At 47.1% G+C, this 18,211-nt stretch overlaps 1 protein-coding gene across 19 annotated transcripts in view; it reads right to left on the bottom strand.

The window, feature by feature from the left end:
- EP400 (E1A binding protein p400) overlaps nt 1-17,119 on the bottom strand; it is a 109,379-nt gene extending 92,260 nt beyond the window's left edge. For 8 of the 19 annotated variants that reach the window (XM_013982738.2, XM_021073847.1, XM_005670516.3 and 5 more), the window contains exons 1-3: nt 16,668-16,793; nt 3,696-5,040; nt 2,082-2,192 (exon numbers count right to left, since the gene is read on the bottom strand). In XM_013982738.2, the coding sequence (XP_013838192.2) occupies nt 2,082-2,192; nt 3,696-5,006 (1,422 nt within the window). In that variant the 5' untranslated portion in view covers nt 5,007-5,040; nt 16,668-16,793. Of the gene's footprint in view, nt 1-2,081; nt 2,193-3,695; nt 5,041-8,637; nt 8,802-16,667 lie in introns of all 19 variants that reach the window. The other 11 variants (XM_005670521.3, XM_013982742.2, XM_005670517.3 and 8 more) reach the window with 8 other exon arrangements.

Below are 18,211 nucleotides of genomic sequence, written 5' to 3' on the forward strand. Positions count from 1 at the left end.
CAGAATAACTACAAGAGAAAATTGACAAGAACAAGTAGTGGGGAGGATGCAGAACAACAGGAGGGAATGCGAAATGGGGGAAAACTTTGGCAATTTCATATAAAACTGAACACATACTTATTAACAACCCAGCAATCTGTCTCCAAGATATGTCAAAAACTGGAAATAAACCAACGTCCTGCAAAAGGTGAATGGACAAACAAACTAGGGAATATTCATATGGTGGAATACCACTCAGCAAAAAAAAAGAAACAATTGGTATATTCAACAATGTGGATGACTCTCAAAGGCATTATGCCAACTGAAAGAAGCCAGAATGAAAAGGCAGCATACTATACTGTATGATTCCATTTCTATTTTATTCTGGAAAGGGCAAAAATCATAGAGATGGAGAACAAAGGTTAAGGGAGGGAGAGAGTTTGACAACAGAGATGTAGCATGAGGAACATTTTAGGGGGGCAGGTGACAAAACCCTGTTTCTTGTGTGGGGGTGGTTACACAACTCTATGCATTTGACAGATCTCACAGACTATAAACCAAAACTGAATTTTTACTGAATTAAATAAACAAACAAGTTTAAATAAACAAATACTGTTAATGATATTATAACCCACTGATTAAAATAAGAACCCACCTTTGATTATATGAACAGAAGAAAAAAGAAAGCTCATCAAACAGAATGTCAGCTTATGAATGTAGAATGAATGATGGAGTTAGAAAATCCACTTTGCAGTACTGAATGTGACAACTAACTCTGGAAAGACTCATCCATAGATGATGGAACTAGTGGCCCATATCAAAGAACATTTTACAAAGTAACTGGCCTGCACTTCTCATAAACATGGAGGTCATGAAAGAGTAAGGAGCTGGGCCCAGATTAAAGAAGACCAGAGAGGCATGACAACTCAACACAGTGTGTGATCCCAGACCAGGGGAAAACAACTACAAAGGACATCACCGGAGTTGTTCTCTTACGGCCCAGTGTTGTCCCTGCAATAGCTCAGGTCAGTGCTATGACACGGGTTCAATCCCTGGCCCAGGAACTTCCACATGCTGCAGGTGTGGCAAAAAAAAAAAGGACATCACTGGAACAAGAGACAAAATTTGCATATGAGCTTTGGCTTAGTCATAGTAAAAATTATCATAAAATTTCAGGGATTGTCATACTGTGGTTAGGTCAGATAACACTCTTACCTGATACTATGTGCTGACACACTTAGGGATACAAATGCATGATAGGCTGTTTGCAATTTACTCTCACACAGTTCAGGGGGAAATACATATGTGTGTACATATAAGAGAGAGAGAATGAAAATAATGCAAACGGGGCAAAAAGTTAACAACTGGTGAATTTGGGTCAAGGATGTAGGGGGAGTTCTTCGTACAGTTATTGTAACTTTCGCATAGATCTAAAATTATGTCAAAATTTAAAAAGTTTAAAAAACATATAACCACAGATTAAACTGCTTTTAGAACCCAGCACAAGCTATTCCAAAATGACTAGAACCTGACCTGTACTTTTAGGTTCCTGGCATTTATTAATGCGACACTAAGTGATGTGATTTTCAATAAATTAAAAATAATCAGTTTGCATCCAATTAACATCCACTGAGAAGCCGAAGGTCCTGATACTTCAGAGGTGCGTTTCACTTCAGTGTTTCTTCTAGCTACAGAAAATATCGAGTTATCATCTGTTTAATCTTTTCCTGTTGTTCTGTTTTGCACTGTTCTCAAAAATACAGATAGAAGACACAAGAAAGAACCAACATTTAAAACACAGCACACAAGGAACCCTGAGCACACATTCAACAGGACTGTAAGTATTAGATGACATGCATGCTGAAGCTACTACTGCGTTACAGGTCAATACACACAAAAAATAATGCATTAAGATCTGTGTTGTCATTTACTCATGCAATTTAGTTTTATAATTTTATATGCAGGAAGACTTTTTTACTTTTTTAAAATAAGGAATGGGCTCTGGAAAAAATGCTAAAGAGCAAATAGTAATTGAAGGTTAAAATATCTGGATGAAGGAAAAGTTTCGGATGAGACTACATTTTAGAACCATCGAAAAGTACCTGAAATGGTTGCTGCTGGGATGAAAAAGCAGCAGAAACATTTGCAGGAAGCTGGGTTGCTATAGCAACAGGAGTACCAGTCTGCCCATCCTTTCCTGTCACAACCTTTACCTGAGAGGAAATATTTTGAGAAAAAAAGGCAACATAATTTTTAAGACTGCTCAAAATTTTGTTAGAATTTTACTGCTGATAGCTCACTGATGTCTGATGTTTAAAAATGGAATGTTTTTGCATCAAATCCTGCAAAAGGACACTGAACTGATTTATGACAGATCCACAATGTAATACTCTTTTAACTCAACTGCAAATCTTGCAGAAACTCCAATTTAAGTCACAAGTGCAATATCCTTAGATTCTGCAACTTCAAACTTTAAAAATGGGAATGGCAGACAGTCTTCAGGTAGCAAAGGCCTAACAACTTCATGGGCAGTTTGCACGACAGGCTACAACCTGGGCTTTTACGTGTAGGTCAGAATGGCAATGACAGATTAAAGGGGACTGAATCTGCAGACAACATTGGTGTACAAACATAAAAAGAACTGATTTTCACTACTTTATGGCAAGAGAGGTGAAATCCTCAAAAAAAAAAAATCAGATAAACCTTTTAGAAAATAAAAATGGTTCATCCTGGAAAGGGTGTTAAAGAAAACACCAAATGGCAAAGCCACACATAGTAAATATCAATGAGGAGATGAGCAAAGAGACCAGCTTTTGTTCACCAAAGGCTGATTTCTTTGCAGAAGAGCTGACAAAGATTTACAGTATTTTAGCTATATCAAAAAACAAGGTAAGCTCCACCAACACAGTGTACGGAACACAACACAAAGGAACAAATACAGTGAGTCACAGTGCACCTCACTGCCACCCTATCTGATCAGCTTCCTTTTTACAAAGTACAAATAAAAGGATCTTAGGAATCACTAGGTATGGAGAAATCTCAGTAGGGGGTTTATTAAGCACCCATTCCAGGAACCCAAAAATTTCACTATCTAAAGAGTCTACATTGAGTAGGTATCTGCAAAAGTGTGAGTTGACTATATCATCTCAAATCTAAAACTATTATCTGAAGATTGAAAAAAAATTCAGTTTTTTGCCATAATAACCATATTTACAAATCTATCCAGTGACCTATAATTATGTCTCATATAAATAACAAGTAGTGGTTCAAATTCCTTCTTTAAAAATGACGTTCCCGATGTTTTTAATGGGCGGGCCTACATAAGTAAAATGTAAAACCTGGGGAACAGCAGAAAGGCGTCCATGCCTTTGGTTTCTGCAGCCCTTCAGGGTCGGCCAATCCCCACACAGCCAGCAGAGGCATAGGGAAGGGACAGCTAGGCCTCACCAGGTTAGTTTCCCCAACTAGATAAGCACCCCTGTTCTAAATGAAGCAGCATTACTCACAGCACCACTCTGCACCATGCTCCCACCAGAGCAGCTCTTCCCCTCCATGAAGGAGAAAGCAGACCCACTTTCGCTTCTATTCCAGGATCAAATTCTTAGGAAACTGCATCTTAGAACCACCCCAGGCTTACAAGCTATTTTTTCTTTACGGTTGCCTAGACTCAAATCCACATAGCACGGCCCGCTATTTATTAAACTGTTGCTTCTCACCTCATCATTGATAACCTCAGACTTCTCTTCCTCCTCCTCCTCCTCCTCCTCTTCCTCAAGGTCCAAATCATTCTGCCTAAGATAAGCTTGTAACGGGGCATAATGTTTCTTCTTAAAAGCTAGGAAATCCATCATGTTCCCTTGAAGGTGTTGCAAGAAGAACAGTTCGATCAAATACTCCTTGAAGGCCTCCTTCAGCGCCTCCATCTCTCTGTAGTGATAGTCCAGGCACTGTTTCCGCATCTGAGCCAGCTCCTGGGAGGCTGGGGGGATCTCCTCCAACTTCCTGGGAGCCTTTCTCACCCCCGCACTCCCCGCAGACGTGAGAGGAAGGCTGGACAGGCCAGGGGGCACTGCAGTCCTAGAAGGGCTGGTAGGGGGCGGTGGGGACGTCATCCCAAATGCTGAAGCCCCCCCGACACCGACCCCGACTCCAGGGAGCAGAGGTCTGGTCAGCGGTGGTCCCTGCAGCACCTGCTGCTGCTGGATCAGCTGCCCCTGGATGATGCTGCTGATCTGGGGCGGCAGGCTTGTTGTGGTGATGTGGCCAGGGCTGGACAGGGGCTGCAGCCCGGCCCCGCCTGCAGGGCTCTGAGGTCCCAGGTGGTGGACGGTGCCCCCAGACTGTGCGTGGGGCTGTGAGAGTCTCCGTTCTCGAACAGCAATGGGAGCCCCCGCGTGCTGCAGCTGAACCTGGCCCCCCTGGGCCATCTGTGCCAGGCCCGAGCCCTCCTGGAACACAAAGTGGCTGCCACTGGACGGGCTGAGGCTGATCTGCCTCACCAGCACACTAGCGTCCACAAAGCCGCCAGTGGGACTGCTACTGCAGAGGCCCAGGCCGGGGCCGGGGGCGCCCGCCCGCACGCTCTGTAGACCTGGCCCTGGCCCAGGACTGGGCTGGGTGGGGCTCTGAGTCTGCACCTGTTGGGACAGCGGCGAGGTGACCTGGATGTACGATGGAGACCCATGCTCAAACCGCCTCTGCTGAGTGCTGAACTGAAAGCCTGGAGATGTGGGGCTGGGGAGCGGCAGAGGGGCCAGCGTGATCTGAGGGTTTCCTCCCACCACAGGCCCCACATTCTGAAGGGCAATGTTCACGTTCTGCCCAGCCACGGGACTCCGGCTCATCAGCTGCTGAACTGGGTAACCAGGGGACTGGGGTGCCGATGGGCTGGCCGATGGCGCAAAGGGCGTGGCGGGGGACTGGGGTGGGTTTGGGTGGGCCGGCTGCTCTTCTCCTTCGCTGCTGGCGAAGGCCCTGGACCTCTGCAGTTGGTGCTGGACATTCTGAGGGCCGCTGCCATGGTGCATTATCGCCCTCCTTTTTATCCAACTTAATGTTCTCCTGAAAAATCAAAGTTAAATCAAGTTACTTAAAGGCAAACATAAGCATCTGATCTCCCCTTAGCAGCACTGGACAGATGCTCTGAAGGATGTTCCCACTGGCATCTGATACAAATGACTGTCTTACTCTCACCGAGCCATGTACAAGGTGGTACCGGAGACCATCTCTTTCAGCATACAAGAGGGACCGGGCCCAGGTCACCGCCATGCCCAGGGCCAGGAAACAACCTGGCAGGAACCGGGGGTGGGGGTGGGGGTCCCAACCAGGTAACTACCAACCACTTGCTCAAGGCCAGCAGGATCTGAACTTGGCGCTGGCATGTTTCCTCCCAGAAGGCCTTCCCTAGCCCAGCGGCGCTCCTCCATTCTCCTGCACGCAGCAGGGCTGTCTGCCTGTCTCTCCCAGGGGAGGGACAGCGCCCAGAAGGCAGTGAGTGACTCCTTCCAAATGCAGGTGCTCAGCCACGGCCCTCGAGCCACAATCACTCCATCACCACATCAGAACCCCCACAGCCCTCACAAGGCAGCATTTCTCATAAACATCTGTGCCCCATCCACTGCTGACATGCCCGTCCACCAAGTGTGAACTTGTGGAGCCTGCACCCCATGTCAGACACTAGGTTCTCTGGGGGAGGGGGCTCCCCCCCAGTACCTTCTCAGGAACACCTGGAGGGGAACTTCAAGAAGAAAGTCTCACAGCGAGAGAACAGGGTGGCCAGGACTCAGGTTCTCACTCTGGGGAGTCCCTGTGAGGGGTCTGCAAACTCTCTGGGAGCCAAGACAGGGCTTAAAAGGGGCTCATAGCCCCAATACTGCTTAGTGTGAAGGACTAGAGAAAGTGCTAGGAGAACAAAGGGGCGCTGAGGAAGGTGGGCTTTCAGTACAGGAGAAAGCAGAGGATGGAACCAAAGGGGATGGTTCTTGGGGTAGCGGAGAGACAGCTCAGTCACACAGGCTAGAGCCCCAGTGTCTGCAGGAGATGAGCCCCACCAGGAAGAGGACGACAGCACAGCCAGTCTGCTCCCCACTGTGGGAAGAAGACACAGAATGAAGAAGACACAGAAGTACCCTCCCACCATTTGAAATTCTCCAGTCTTGGAGTTCCCATGTGGCTCAGTGGTTCAGGGATCCGGTGTTGTCACCATGGCAACTTGGGTTGCTGCTGGGGTGAGGGTTCGATCCCTGGCCCAGGGAACTTCCACATGCCACAGGCGGGGCCAAAAAATTTGTTTCATAAAAAATAAATAAATAAATAGGAGTTCCTGTCGTTGCTCAGTGGTTAACGAATCCAACTAGGAACCTTGAGGTTGCGGGTTCGATTCCTGGCCTTGCTCAACGGGTTAAGGATCCGGCATTGCCGGGACCTATGCTAGAAGCTGCAGACATGGCTCAGATCCCACACTGCTATGGCTCTGGCATAGGCTGGTGACTACAGCTCCGATTTGACCCCTAGCCGGGAACCTGTGGCCCAAGAAATGGCAAAAAGACAAAATAAATAAATAAATAAATAAAATTCTCCAGTCTTGACTGACACAGTTAATTCCCCATTTAAACCAAAAATTATAAAACTTAAAAAATGGAAATACACATTTGTATGAATGCTCACAGAGCATCAGGATGCTGTCTTAAATACACATACATATGAAATCCAAAGCTACAGATCTTGGGAGTTCCCATTGTGGCACAGCAGAAAGGAACCGGTCTAGTATCCATTAGGACTCAGGTTTGATCCCTGGCCTTGCTCAATGGGTTAAGGATCCAGCGTTGCCATGAGCTGTGGTGTAGGTCACAGACTAGGCTCAGATCCTGGGTGGCTGTGGCTATGGCTGTGGCGTAGGCCGGCCGCTGTAACTCCGATTTGACCCCAAGCCCGGGAACTTCCGCATGCTGAGGGTGAAGCCCTAAAAAACAAACAAACAAACAAACACACACAAAAAAAGCTACAGATCTCATGGGTGCACAAGAAAAGGCTGAGGAAACATAAAAATCAGTGCATATTTAACCTATCCAAAGAAGGTACTTTCTGTTCTGAACACTATCTCTGAAGAAGCTGTAACAGGAGTTCCCTGCGCTGTGGCACAACAGGATCAGCAGCATTGATGGAGGGCCAGGACGCAGGCTCAATCCCTGGCCTGGCATAGTGGGTTAAGGATCTGGCAATACATTACCACAACTATGGCTCGAATCTGATCCCTGGCCTGGGGACTCCAAATGCTGCAGTGTGGCCAAAAAAAAAAAAAAACAAACAAACAAGAAGATCTAAATGGAAAATCAGGACCACAGGGAAGACAGCTTTAATTATCACCCAAAGAACCCACGACCACCCTCACCCCTCAGCAGAGAGCGTAGCAGAGTGGGTGGGAACTGTGCGTTGAGGGGCACAGCATGGGAAAGGGGACTCTGAGGCATGATGCTTACTGCTTTCAAAATGAGCTCTTGTTCCTGACCTTTTTTTTTTTTTTTTTTAGGGCTGCACCTGCAGCATATGGAAGTTCTCAGGCTAGGGGTCAAATCAGAGCTACGGCTGCTGGTCTACACCACAGCCACAGCAACATCAGAACCGAGCCGCGTCTGCAACCTACACCACAGCTCACGGCAACGCCGGATCGTTAACCCACTGAGCAAGCACAGGGACCGAACCCGCAACCTCATGGTTCCTAGTCGGATTCATTAACCACTGCGCCACGACGGGAACTCCCCTGATCTTTTTAGATCTCGTTGTAAGAGAAATTAGTATAGAATAGGTACAAAAATAGAATAAGAATAAATACACACATCAGGGCATATTTAGGATTACTTCCTTAAAAAACATTCCCAGAATATCAAAGATGATCATAAGAGAGAACAAGGCCAGAAAAACAACTCTCTCAGATATAATGATTTACAAAACCAACAGGAAGGTAAGAATTGGGGGCGGGGATACATTGTAACAACTGACTGACATGGTGACAAAATGTGGAGGGAGATAGAGCAGAGGTCTCCAAAGGCTCAGAACATGCCTAACTGGGTGGGTGACAGTGTTGGAAAAACAGGTCCTGTTACCTTTGATCACATAATTTGACCTCCGGAAATCTCTAAGGATAGTCACCTACTAATTTTTAATATCGTGCATAAAAATATTAATTACAGAATACAGTAAAAGAAAAAAGAAATAATAACCAATGTTCAAGTTCGAGATGGAGACGGTTATAAAAATGGAAAACTTTTCACACATATTATTAAGTGAAAAAAGTAGGATATGAATTGTAAGCTTAACCACTACTCTGTTAAAATATAAAAAAACTATCTACTAAAACATATGGAAACAGGCGTTCCCATCATGGCTCAGTGGAACCCAACTGGTATCCATGAGGACGTGGGTTCGATCCCTGGCCTCCCTCAGTGGGTTAAGGATCCAGCGTTGCCATGAGCTGTGGTGTAGGTCGCAGATGCAGATCAGATCACGAGTTGCTATGGCTGTGGTGTAGGCCAGCAGCTACAGCTCCGACTGGACCCCTAGCCTGAGAACCTCCATATGCCACAGGTGCGGCCCTAAAAAAGACAAAAAACTTTTAAAATTTTAAAATAAAATAAAAGATACAGAAACATAAATACTGACCTTCACCTGGCGAAGGGATATAAAACACCTGGAGGAGCCACACAATGGAGCCGCCTCAGCAACGTAAGGACCAAGCTACAGACACACCCACACCACGATGATGCCAAGGAGCACAGCCAGACTCAAGGACCATGTACTGCAGGTCACTGACATAACAAGACATTCTGCAACAGGCAAAACCACAGGGACAGATTAGACAGAACCTGACGGGTTGAAGGTGGGGAAGAACTGAGAAGGCAGGGGGAACTTGGGGTTACAGAATCATTTCTACATTTGATTTGTGATAAGGGTTACAAGACTGACTATGTTTGTCCAAATTCACAGAACCATAAATTCACAGAACCTCAACTTTTTAAAAAGTGGTTCCTGGAGTTCCCTGGTGGCTTAGCGGATTAAGAATCTGGCATTTTCATGACTGTGGCGCAGGTTCAATCCCTGGCCCTGAAATTTCTGTATGCCACGGGTGCAGCAAAAAACGTAAAAAAATAAATAAAAAATAAAAAGTTCCTGACTTTATCAAGCTTTTAAACAATTAGAGAAACAAACCCCATCAAATTAATGAAAAACCATTTATCTAGAACAGTACCCCCACCTCAAATGTGGTACAGATAACCTGATGGAGAGCAAAGCTACCACCTACAGCAAAACAACTTTTTTTTTAGTTTCTAACTGTAAGGTCCATCAGAAGCATCTGGAGTGGGCTGTTTGGTTCACAGTTAGAGGAGGTCACTACCACCACCTGCAAGGAACAGGTTCAAGCCCTGGGACCAGTGCCACGCGATGAGGCGGGGCGGGGGGGCGGGGACCATAGGCTCGCCATCTGTGTGGCTGCTGTTCTCTCGGGGCAGTGCTGACATCATAAAGGAGCACATCTGGTGCCGCCGGGAAAAGGCTACCCAAAGAAATACCTAACTGGGCCCTATCCTCAGTGTAGGGCAGGGCCCCCCAAGTCAGAACCTGAACTGGGCCCCAACGGCAGCTGAGCCCAGCCCCCCTCCCCTACTGAGGCTGGCCTCCCAGTTTCTCTTCAGGGAACCCACAGAGTCTAGGCAGCAAGCAGCTGAGAATCACGAGCCTTGCTCCATTCCCAAACCGTCTCCCTCTCGGCCCCTACATTTCCCCAGACAGATTCGGCTGGACCCCACTTTGGGTCATTCAGCTACATAAATAGCACCCAGGCAGGATGGAGCGCAAGGAGCAGGAATGAGGAGGGAGGAACAGGGCTTGGGCACTGGAGCATGAAACTTGGGCAGAAGGGACAAACAACATGTCAGGAGGACAGAGGCCAATAGCATCTGGGAATATTTTCAAGTGTAAACTCCAGAAAGCAATTTGGCAGTAGGTACAAAAGTCTTATAGCACATTCATATCTTCTCACTTCTAGATCAGCCTAAGAAAAAATCAGAGCTGCATTCAATATACAAAGATGTTCAGGAGTTCCCATTGTGGCTTAGCAGTAACAAATCCGACTAGCATCCATGAGGACACAGGTTCAATCCCTGGCCTCGCTGTGTGGGTCAGGGATATGGCACTGCCGTGAGCTGTGGTGTAGGTCACACACGTGGCTCGGATGCTGGCCAGCGAAGGTCAGCAGCTGCAGCTCCGATTCCACCCCTAGTCTGGGAACTTCTATATGCCACAGATGCAGCCCAAAAAAGCAAAAAAAAAAAAAAAAAAAAAAAAAAAAAAAAAAAACAAGGATGTTCACTGAAATATTTATAGCAAAAAAAGCAGCAAGCCACCCAAAAATAGTAAATTTTAATACATCTCTGCAAAACAGTATTAATACAGAATATGTGAAAGTGTACATGTTCTTTCCTGCTACCCTTCTATACTTTCCAAATTTGTCCTTAACTGGCATGTGTCACAGTCATTAGTACTATTCACCAAGTACTCCAATTCTCCTGCCAGTCACAACCTGGCGTGCACTTCCCAGCCCTGGATGGATGGTCATGTGATGTGATTGGCAAAGATGGGGGTGTGCTGTTAACCACACTGCCTCTGTCCTGCTCTGGCTGGGAGCACAGAGAGGAGGCCCTGAAGGAGCACAATGAGCAAGCTGCCTGCAAGGAACACCTGCTGGCTCCTCTGCCCTGTGTGGAAGCCACTGGTACCGAGGGGTACCCTGGTAACTTCGAGAAACGGAACATCATAGCTGACACAGCACACAAGAAGACAATAAACTAAAGCAGACTCACAGATGCAGAGACCAAACAGGCAGTTGCCAGACGGGAGGGGTGGGAGGTGAACACAATGGAAGATGGGAATGAAGTGGTACCAACTTCCAGTTAGATAATAAGAAATCATGGATGTAATGTGCAGCATACAGAACATGGCTAGTGACACTGTAATAACTCTACACGGGGACAGAAGTTACTAAACTAGACATGGTCATCATTTCATAATGGGTGCACCCATCAAATGATTAGCATACCTGAAACTAGCGTAATATATATCAATTATATATACATTTTTTGTGTGTGTGTTTTTGCCTTTTTCTAGGGCCACTCCCGCAGCATATGGAGGTTCCCAGGCTAGGGCTCTAATCAGAGCTGTAGCCGCCAGCCTACACCAGAGCCATAGCAACACCAGATCCGAACCACGTCTGCGACCTACACCATGGCTCATGGCAACGTTGGATCCTTAACCCACTGAGTGACGCCAGGGATTGAACCCGAAACCTCATGGTTCCTAGGTGGATTCATTAACCACTGTGCCACAATGGGAACTCCAACATCAGCTATATTTTAATTTAAAGAAAAAAAAAAGGAAATGTCACGTCCACACCCCCGACTCCAACCTGTTATTCAAACCCCAGTAGTTCTGTCCTAAGACCATGCTGCCATATTTGTCCCTGCCTCTCTGCCCCTCCAGCACTGCTTCACCCAGTGGGCCTCTTGGGGTTCTGTAGCGTCCATAAACCTGTGCCTTACCAACATCTGCAGACCAAAGAGAAAAAGGCCTCCCACAGACAGATGCTATTTTAAGACTTTTTCTGATTGCTATTGAGATTTTTTAAATAAAAAGTCACCTTAAAGCATTACTAAAATTGTAACAGCTTTCTGTGAGGCTGGAGAATTAAAATTCAAACATTCTTAGGAGTTCCCGTCATAGCTCAGTACAAATGAATCTAACTAGCATCCATGAAGACAAAGGTTCGATCCCTGGCCTCTCTCAGTGGGTTAAGGATCCATGTTGCTGTGAGCTGTGGTGTACGTTGCAGATACGGCTTGGATCCTGCATTGTCGTGGCTGTGGTGTAGGCCGGCAGCTGCAGCTCTGATTCGACCCCTAGCCTGGGAACCTCCACATGTCTTGAGTATGGCCCTAAAAAGCACAAAAAAAAAAAAGGGGGGGGGGGGACAGAAGACACAGATGGCCAACAGACACATGGAAAGATGCTCAACATTACTAATCATCAGGAAAATGCAAATCATAACCACAATGAGATATCACTTCACACCTGTTAGATGACTATTATCAAAAAGACAACAAACCGGAGTTCCCATCATGACTCAGTGGTAATGAACCTGACTAGCAATCATGAGGGCTTGGGTTGGATCCCTGGTCCCACTCAGTGGCTTAAGGAGCCGGCATCACAGTGAGCTTCGGTGTAGGTCACAGACACAGCTCAGATCTGGTGTTGCTATAGCTGTGGTATAGGCTGGCAGCTATAGCTCTGATTCAAGACCTAGGCTGGGAACTTCCATATGCCGAGAGTGAGACCCTAAAAAAAAAAAAAAAAAAAAAAAAAGACAACAAATAACAAGTGTTGGTAAGTATGTGAAGAAAAGAAAACCCTTGTGCACTATTAGGGAGAATGTAAACTGGTGCAGCCACTATGGAAAATAGTATGGCAGTGCCTCAAAAAATTAAAAATAGAACTACCACTTGACAATTCCACTACCAGCAATTTCACTTTATCTAAAGAAAATAAAAACAGTAATTTGAAAGGACCTATGCGGAGTTCCTGTCGTGGCACAGTGGTTAACGAATCCCACTAGGGACCATGAGGCTGCGGGTTCGGTCCCTGCGCTTGCTCAGTGGGTTAACGATCCGGCGTTGCCGTGAGCTGGGGTGTAGTTCGCAGACACGGCTCCGATCTGGCATTGCTGTGGCTCTGGCGTGGGCGGGTGGCTCCAGCTCCAATTGGACCCCTAGCCTGGGAACCTCCATATGCCGCGGGAGCGGCCCAAGAAATAGCAAAAAGACAAAAAAAAAAAAAAAAAAAAATGAAAGGACCTATGCACTTCTATGTTCATACGCAGCATTATTTACAACAGCCACGATATGGAAGCAACTTAAATGCCCATGGATAAATGAATGGATAAAGAAGATGTGCATTATAGACACAGATATAGAAATATATAGATAATGAAATATTATTCAGGAGTTCCCGTCGTGGCGCAGTGGTTAACAAATCCGACTAGGAACCATGAGGTTGCAGGTTCGGTCCCTGCCCTTGCTCAGTGGGTTAAGGATCCGGCGTTGCCATGAGCTGTGGTGTAGGTCACAGATGTGGCTTGAATCTGGCGTTGCTGTGGCTCTGACCCTCCACATGCCATGGGTATGGCCCTAAAAAGACATTAAAAAAAAAAAAAAAAAAAAAAGTAACTTTGACGGTGACTATGGTAACTTGACTTATTGTGGTGATCATTTCGCAACATGTATAAATGTCGAATCATTATACACCTAAAACTAATATACTGTTGTATATCAATTATAACTCAATAAAACCAAACAAGCAGATATATATACCACTATATGCCACACATGCGGCCCTATATATAGACACACACAAATATCTACCTGTACATATGTCAAACCTCACTTGGTCCACGAGTCTATCTCTACGAGAAAAGCCAATTTCCTTCCTCTAATTCACGGCATGTGAAGTCTGTTCCCCAGTGTCCCCCCAAATTTTTAATTACCCCATATGCCTAGATCCCTACCAAATCCATATGCCTTAAAATAGAATGCATTTATTCAACAAATATTTATTAAGCACCTACTCCATCGGACAATATTTGAAGCACTGTGTGTACAAGCATGAACAAAGCATAGTGCCTGCTCCAAGGCAGGCAGTAAGGCAATAATGCAGTAAGTGCCAGACCATCAGTGCAAAGGCCAAGCTCAGGATGAGGGAGGGATGGAGTGTGGGGGTGAGTGCGCAAGGTGCTGGGTTATTCGGCAGCCTCTCTGAAGAGGGAACTCCTGAAAAGAGAACTGACTGAGGGGCAGACCCGTGGCATGGAGGGACCTGACATTTCAGGGAGACCCTATGTGAGCCCAGGCCCTGAGTGGGATGTGGCTGGAGCCAGATAATAAGGAGTGGAGTGTTGATACATGAAGTCACAGGGGCAGCAGGGACCTGGACACAGGAGTCTTCATAAACTGCCTCAAGGACTTCGGCTGTTTTTATGAAGGAGATGAGAAACCACGAAGGACTCTGTGTTGAGAGTCAACGGCAGAGCAGCTCAGCTCAGGTGAGCAGAGAGCAGGGAGGAGATCATCAGAATAACCCAGGTGAGACAATGTGCTTGGGGCGGGGGTGGGGGGGTGCTTAAACGACAGCTGTAGCCAAGAAGGCAATGAGAAGCAGTCAGGCTTGAGATAATTTTTAAAGTGTGAAACAATGTGTGTAGGGAGTTCTGACTAGGAACCATGAGGTTTCGGGTTCAATCCCCGGCCTCACTCAGTGGGTTAAGGATCAGGTGTTGCCATGAGCTGTGGTGTAGGTTGCAGACGTGGCTCGGATCCAGCGTTGCGGTGGCTGCAGCTCCGATTAGACCCCTAGCCTGGGAACCTCCATATGCCACGGGAGCGGCCCAAGAAATAACAAAACAAAAACAAACAAACAAAAAGATATTGACACAGCAGTGTAAATCAACTATACTCTAATAAAAATAAAATTAAAGTAAAAAATAAAGTGCGGACCAACCAAATTTGGAACATGGAAGAAATGCAGAGACCACACAAGGAGTTCCAACCTGAGCAACAGGAAGAATGGAGGTGCCTCTGACTGAGATGTGAAAGTGTATAAGGTTTCACACAAGTGAAAGTAGCTGTTTGGAATGGGACGATCCAGCCAGGAGATACACATTAGGGCATGTTAACATGTGACATTCAGCCATGACGAAGGATGAAATCACCCAGGTGTACAGACCAGAGAGGAGGTCAGTGGGCCTGTTTCAGACAACCAAAAACTTAACTTGAATCAAGTTCAAGAGAAGAGAGAAGGAGAGGAAACAATGACAGGGAGTATAAGAGTCTTCCTATTTCTGGTGTTAAAAGAAGCTAAAATCTAGAAAGGGTAAGGGTAGGGAGTTCCCATCGTGGCGCAGTGGTTAACAAATGCGACTAGGAACCATGAGGTTGCGTGTTCCGTCCCTAGCCTTGCTCAGTGGGTTAAGGATCTGGCTTTGCGGTGAGCTGTGGTGTAGGTCACAGACTTGGCTCGGATCTGGCGTTGCTGTGGCTCTGGCGTAGGCTGATGGCTACAGCCTGGATTAGACCCCTAGCCTGGGAACCTCTATACGCCTCATGTGCAGCCCTAAAAAAGACACAAAGACAAAAAAAAAAAGAAAGAAAGAAAGAAAGGGTAAGGGTAGCTGGAGAGGTTCTATGTTGATACGAATATTTTGGAGAGAAGATAAACTGAAAGCAAAACAACAATAGGCAAGAAAGAACGGATCCAACACGAGATTAAATAAATAAAGGTTCACAGATACTACAGCACTAATAGCAATTAACTATAGAGGATTAATAGCGCCCATTTATAACTACATGTTTTTATTTTCTTTTTAGGGCAGCACCTGCAGCATAAGGAAGTTCCCAGGCTAGGGGTCAAATCAGAGCTGCAGCTGTGGCCTACACCACAGCAATGCCAGATGTGAAGCACATCTGTCACCTACACCACAGCTTGCAGCAACGAGGGATCCTTAATCCACGGAGCGACACCAGGGATCCAACCGCATCCTTATGGACACTAGCCGGGTTCTTAACTCGCTGAGCCACAATGGGAACTCCGCTAACTACATATTTGTAAAAGCACATTACATTACATTATACCATCACACTCCCACCCCCAAATTTACGTGACTGGGACAGGGGCCACGAAAAAATTGCTAACTGTGATAATCTACGGGTGGTAGAATGGTTTAGAATTTTAAAATGTATTTTTTAAAGGTTTTTTCCAAACATGCAAAGAGAGTATTTACATCTCATTGGTTCCAGTAAAAAAGTTACAAAAGCCATTTTATTACACAGATCACGTAAAAAAAGAAACAAAAACCTCACCAGAACATACAAATAAACGAAAACAATAAACCTCTTCTATAACGCCCGAAATAAGCACTAGCAGCACCCCGCTATGTTATTCTTCTCTGATAAGGTGACGTCCAAACAAAGATGCGGGCTGCAGAACGCTGTGAGAACGCGTTCCGGGAGGAGGGAGCAGGCAGCGCAAAGGCCGAGAGGTGAGACGGCTTTGGCATTGAAGAGGTCAAGCGGGCTAGGGCAGCAGGCTGAAGATTCTGAACAGTCTGGAGGCCCCGCTAAGCAGCTCGATGCTGCGCCGTGCGGATCTCCGGCTGACTGGCTGGACAAGCCACTTGCCCTGGGCACCTTTTCCCACACCTGCGGGGGAACACCCCGCACGAAGAAGCAAAGCGGCATCATCCCCATCCCGTGAAAGGGCTCAAACGTCGAGTCCGAGGAACATATAAAAAGAAAGCACCCGCCCCAAAGCTGACTCGAATCTCGCGCAAGAAAAACAATGCGAAGCGCCCCGCGGTCTGCTCCCACTGAGGAACCGGCCGGCCAGCAACGGGCCGTCAGCGCCGCCCGTCCGCCCCGTCACCCATCACGACGGGCCAGTCCCCGCGCCGAGCCAGCCCCGTCCCACGGCCCACCGCGCGGGGCCTCCCTCCCCGGAGCCCGTGCCCCTGTCCGGAGCCTCCAGGGAGGACCGAGGCCGGGACATAGGCCACACGAGCCCCGACTCGTCATCCCTGCCGCGCCCACACCTACCCGGGGCCTGCCTGCTCCTCCGCGTCGAACTGGGGCTGGGGTCTGGGTCCTGGAGGCGCCGTTCCGCTCGAAACATCCGGGACCTGGGCGGAGGAAGCGGCGGCGCGCCTGCTACGGCGAGCCGGAAGGAACGCACGCCCGCAGCTGCGCTTTGGCGCCCGGCATGACGTCGGATGAGAGGGAGGAGTCGAGACGGCCAGAAAGGCTAGAGAGGCAAGGCGACGAGGCGGGCCGATGGGCCGGCGGCGGGCCAGGCGCGGGGTTTGTGGAGAGTGCAGGTTGCGTGAGGGGAGCTCTAGCGGCGACGGCGCGGGCTGCGTGTGCCCATCTGTCCCCTCCGGAGCGCCTTTTGAGCTCCGGCTGTAGGCCCGGGAGGATAGCTCGGAACCCCGATGGGTCGGGCCGGCCAGCCTGGGAGGAAGGGTCGGCTGCGGGCTCTGGTGCTTGCGGACGCCCTGGGCGGGGCGAGGGGCGGGAAAGTGGGCTGGCCTCGTGGGAAGAGCTGTGTGCTGGGCCGGGTCCTGCAGGCGGGGAAAGAAGGGCTGGGACCTGAGGAGGAGGGGCGGAAAGGGGCGGGGGTAGAGGAAAAGCATCCCTCTGGAACAAAGTGGCACTGGACCGCAGCCTCACAGTACATGCAAAAGTGAACTAAAAATGGATGAAAGACTTCAATGTAAGTGCTAAAATTACAAAACACTCAAAAGGAAACAGATGCAAATCTTCAAGATCATGGATTCGGCGGTGGTTTCTTAGATATGACAACAAAACCCCAAATAACAAAAGAGTAAATAGATATGTTGGACATCATCGAAATTTAAAACTTTTGTTCTCCAAATGACAGCATGAAGAAAAGACAACCCACAGAATGAGGGGAAAAATTCGCAAATCATAAACTGTTAAGGGACTTGTATCCGGAATAAAAAACTTATACAACACGGAGTTCCCATTATGGCTCAGTGGATTAAGTACCTGACACTGTCTCTGTGAGAATGTGGGTTTGATCCCTGGCCTTGCTCAGTAGGTTAAGGATCTGGCATTGCTGTGGCTGTGGCATAGGCCTGCAGCTGCAGCTCTGATTTAACCCCCATCCTGAGAACTTAGATATGCTGTAGGTATGGTGGTAAAAAGAGAAAAAGGGGGGGGGCAGATAATAAGTATTGACAAGGATGTGGCAAAATCAGAACCCTCAAACACTGCTGGTGGAGATTTAAATTGACAACCATTTGAAAAAATGGTTTTGGCAGTTCCACAAGAGTTAGGAATTGACATATCACCCAGGAATTCCATCCCAAGTCTATACCCAAGATAATTAAAAACACGTATCCACACCTGAAAGTATGTATGAAAATATTCTTAGCAGCATTATTCATAATACCCAAGGAATAGAAACAACCCAAATATCCATCAGCTAATTAATAAATGAACAAAATGTGGCATAGCCATGTAATGGAATACTACTCAGCCAAAAAAAAAAAAAAAAGAAAATGAAATACTGACACAGCTGCAACATAGGTGAACCTAGAAAACATTAAGTGAAAGAAGCC

Source organism: Sus scrofa, chromosome 14 (genome assembly GCF_000003025.6).
Source record: "Sus scrofa isolate TJ Tabasco breed Duroc chromosome 14, Sscrofa11.1, whole genome shotgun sequence".
NCBI classification, from domain to species: domain Eukaryota; kingdom Metazoa; phylum Chordata; class Mammalia; order Artiodactyla; family Suidae; genus Sus; species Sus scrofa.